The sequence below is a fragment of the Micrasema longulum genome, unplaced genomic scaffold (assembly GCF_059751315.1).
Source record: "Micrasema longulum isolate JH-2025_06_02 unplaced genomic scaffold, ASM5975131v1 h1tg000001l, whole genome shotgun sequence".
Taxonomy (NCBI): domain Eukaryota; kingdom Metazoa; phylum Arthropoda; class Insecta; order Trichoptera; family Brachycentridae; genus Micrasema; species Micrasema longulum.
In genome coordinates, this window is record NW_028277210.1 from 82295 (window position 1) to 86200 (window position 3906).

The window sequence follows — 3906 nt, forward strand, 5'->3', positions numbered from 1 at the left end:
TTATATTGTATTTTTGATTATGTATGAATCTTAATAAGTATAATTTATAGTTTAATACTTACATCTGTTTTTTTTTTTACATTGTCTGTATTGAAATTTTATTATTTATTATTTATACTTTGTCTTTCTGGATTGATATTCTATTGTATCATATGTTATTATAATTGAATTAAATTAATTTTACTATGTATTTTTTGTTGTTAATTATTATGGCTCTATATAGGCACATCCTAAAAAGCCTTCATTAGTTTATTGACATTTAAACGAGTGTAATTTTTGAATGAATAAATAAATAAATATTATGAAAAACGAACTAAAATAACTACTCCTCTTACTCCTGTTAATTCCTTTTATTAGCTTTTTTAAAAACTGTTTGATTTTTACTGTTAAGTTCTAGTGACGTAAATATCTAGGTATCGGAAAATAATTCCGGTGAAAAAGTGAAGTTCAGTAATCCTATAATTTAATTGATCCAAACCACAGAACACAAAAAAAGTAGGTAGAAAAATTGGGACTACGACACAAAAGGGGGATATATCAATGGTAAAAGGGGCTCAACCTTCCCCCTCCACCACGTGGCTCGAGCTATTGTAATTGTTCAAGGACCAGCCCCCTAATGTCAACTGCCTTCTGTGGGCTCGTCAGACCCTAGGGCAAAAAAAACACATCCAACTACCCTAAACGCGCTGTCATTCAACAAACAAAACAGGGAACAAACACCAAACAAAACAAACCGGCACAAAGAAAAGTATTCTCAACTGTAGAAGGAATAAAGCACAAACTCCTGTGAATTTCCAAACTCTCATGGTTCAGTTCGGTAGTATTGTATGCAGAGTGGGGGATGATGCAGTTCTGTTTTCAGCCTCCTTTTGGCTTTGCAGACCCTTCGTGTGATACTTGTAGCTTTCGTTGTGTATATTAGATTCGGAACGATTGATTCGTAAATCAGTCGGGGATAGTCAGCGGGAGAAGGAACGTCTCCAGAGATTAATTGTCACAAGTGCCGTGAGTTGGGGCAAGTGTTGCAGTTCGTTCGCAAATATTTTGCACAAACACTTTTAATCAGTTAGTGTTTTTTTTCGATTTCTGTAAAATGATTTTGGCGTCGCAAATGTATTCTAAGTTATTCAGGCCATGGGATGCGGTGGAAGTTGAAGACAAATGTGACAATTTTAAACAAGAAATTTTAGAAACAAATAAAACTAATGTGACTTTAATTAAAAATAAAGAAGAAATTGCCATACGTAAAAACAACTTACAGACGGGAAAACAAGACAAGGAACACAAATTGAAGAGGTGTCATTCGGAGAAAGGGAAATCAAGAAAAAATAAAAATCAACATATAAAAGATTTAATTTTGAATACTTCTACTCTACACCAAGATTCTACCATTTCAACAACAACTGACGATCCACGTGCTGTGGAAAATTCAAGAATTTTACAACAGTCAATAAACTTGGATAAAGAATATAAAAATACCATCGCAATCAAAGAGAGATTGGGACAAACGATTTCTCAGATTCATCCTTCAAAGAAACCACATCAAGTCGCTGATGCAAAAAACGTACGCCCAGAAGTTAATTCTCAATTTCGTCAATACTATCCAGAACACGCGATGAGCTCGTCAGAACTTATGCAGTATCCTGACCTTTACTCACATCATCTCGGAAGACATCAATCAGACTTGCTGACCCAAGCGGAGTTGGCGCAATCACTTGGAATTCCCCCATCAGATCCTCTCCTCATGGAGTCGTTTGCCCAAGGATACGCGATGGAACTAGAGTACGCGAGGATCCTTCATCAAGAGAACCAAACCAAGCTTCTTAATGCCCGGAAACAGCGCCCGAAGAAGTACAGATGCCCGCATTGCGACGTAGGATTTTCAAACAACGGACAGCTCAAAGGACACATTCGAATCCACACTGGAGAGAGGCCTTTTAAATGTGACGATAAATCCTGCGGAAAGACCTTCACTAGAAACGAAGAATTGACCAGGCACAGAAGAATCCACTCAGGACTACGGCCGTATCCTTGTCAAACTTGTGGGAAGAAATTCGGAAGAAGAGACCATTTAAAGAAACATACAAAAACTCACATCGTCCAAGCAGAGAGAATGATGCCTATGTTTGTTCCATTATCAGCTCTTCCATCAGTTCCTGGATATCCTTACTTATACGGTTACTGAAAAATCTATTGATTAGCAAACAATATCTCCAAATCCAAAAAATATATTATTGGTAAATCATTGTTAAAGTATTCAAAATTCTAAGTGCCAAAACATTATTATAAGTTATGTTGTATAAATACCTGTACTCTTTTTTTGGAAAACAGATTAATTGTATTTTTATATTGTGAATAAGTGCAAATCCTTTATTGTAAATAAATAAAAAAAACATTTCAAGTAGTAAAATAAAATAGTAAAAATATCCTAGTTTTAAGAAAATACATTATTTATATTTTTAATAAATAAATTTATATAACCGAAAGCGAATTATATTTTTTATTAATGTTTTTTCTGTAACATATTATTGATCAAATAAAGATAAAAGTTTACATGAAATAACCATATTGCCAGTTAAATATTAATTAAATACGCTTAAACACTCTATGTACTATGAAGGAGAACCCTTAGCAAAAATAAGGGTTTTGAGTATTACTTAAAAAATATTATTGGAAAACTTATTGTAAAAAAAAGAGCTTTTTAAATTATTTACTTCTCAATCAATCTTCTCTCAAAGTTAAGTTGGATTTTTATTGCAAGGTTTTTGTTTGCTTCAAGTGGGATATTTGATTCCCAAATTTGATTAACTTTGAGTTATAAATATGTCTTCGGAATTCACACCATATAAAAATATTTTTTTTAAACAACTTTAAAAACCTTTTTTTTTCATTTTGTTTTCAAGAAAAATCCAAATAGTCACTTTGTTCTGTGTAATTATTATTTGAATGAAAGTGACTGATTGGTGGGACACTAGAAAATCCCTTTGTGCATTTAAAGACGACTTTATCCCAAACTACTCTATACAAATTAGATTTTTTTTTCAAAATACCATAGCCTTGTTCTATCTGTCTAACCTTAGGTGCCCAAAGAATATAAAAAACAGGTTTTTTGAAACTGTTCCGAAATAAATATATTAAATGAACCAATGTCTACCAATAAACAAAATGACTCGCTTACAGTCTGTATTTAATGCTGCAGCGAGACTTTTTTTCGGAATCTCTAAGTTCAATCTTGTCACTCCACTACTTCGGGAATTACACTGGCTATGTTTTCCACAGAGAGTGGAGTACGAACTCTGTTGGCTTATGTATCATTGCACAACTCTGCTCCGGAATATCTACATCTAAGGGAATTACGCATTCCAGATGAACTAGCTGACAGGCGTCTCACGTCTAGATCAGCTACGTCTACGGCGAAAGGAAAAGTTATTATACCTCTACGCATCAGCGTACTAAATTTAGTGAACGCGCATCTGCGATCGCAGGCCTTATGGCATGGAATGCTCTCCCAGCAGAGGTGCGAGGCTATGAAAGTGAAGTGATTTTTTGGAAAAAACTTAAAACCCACTTGCTCTAAATCATTTGAATAAATCCGTAGCATGTGACAAGATCTTTTCTAACACTCAGATTATGAGGACATTGTATAATTCCTTGGTAAGAAGTCATTTGGAGTTTAGTTCCATTATTTGGTCGCCACATGAGGCTCGATACTCTTTGATGGTGGAGAGAGTGCAGAAAAAAAATCTGCGCTATCTGTACCTAAAAGAGTGCGGATATTATCCTTGGCTCTTCCAAGCCGACTTTTTACTGGGGATGCTAGGCTATCAGTCATTATGGAGGCGGAGGGACGTTCATTTGGGTGTTCACTTTTTCCAGGTGATCGGTGGTCGCATACATAACTCAGAA

General features: G+C 34.8%; 1 protein-coding gene across 1 annotated transcript; it reads left to right on the plus strand.

Moving 5' to 3' along the window:
* Positions 1–1615: 1615 nt before the first annotated feature.
* Positions 1616–2185, plus strand: LOC148285819 (uncharacterized). The gene has a single exon (XM_088227324.1). It carries the CDS (start codon positions 1616–1618, stop codon positions 2183–2185), a length of 570 nt encoding a protein of 189 aa, XP_088083450.1.
* The last annotated feature ends 1721 nt before the right edge of the window (positions 2186–3906 follow it).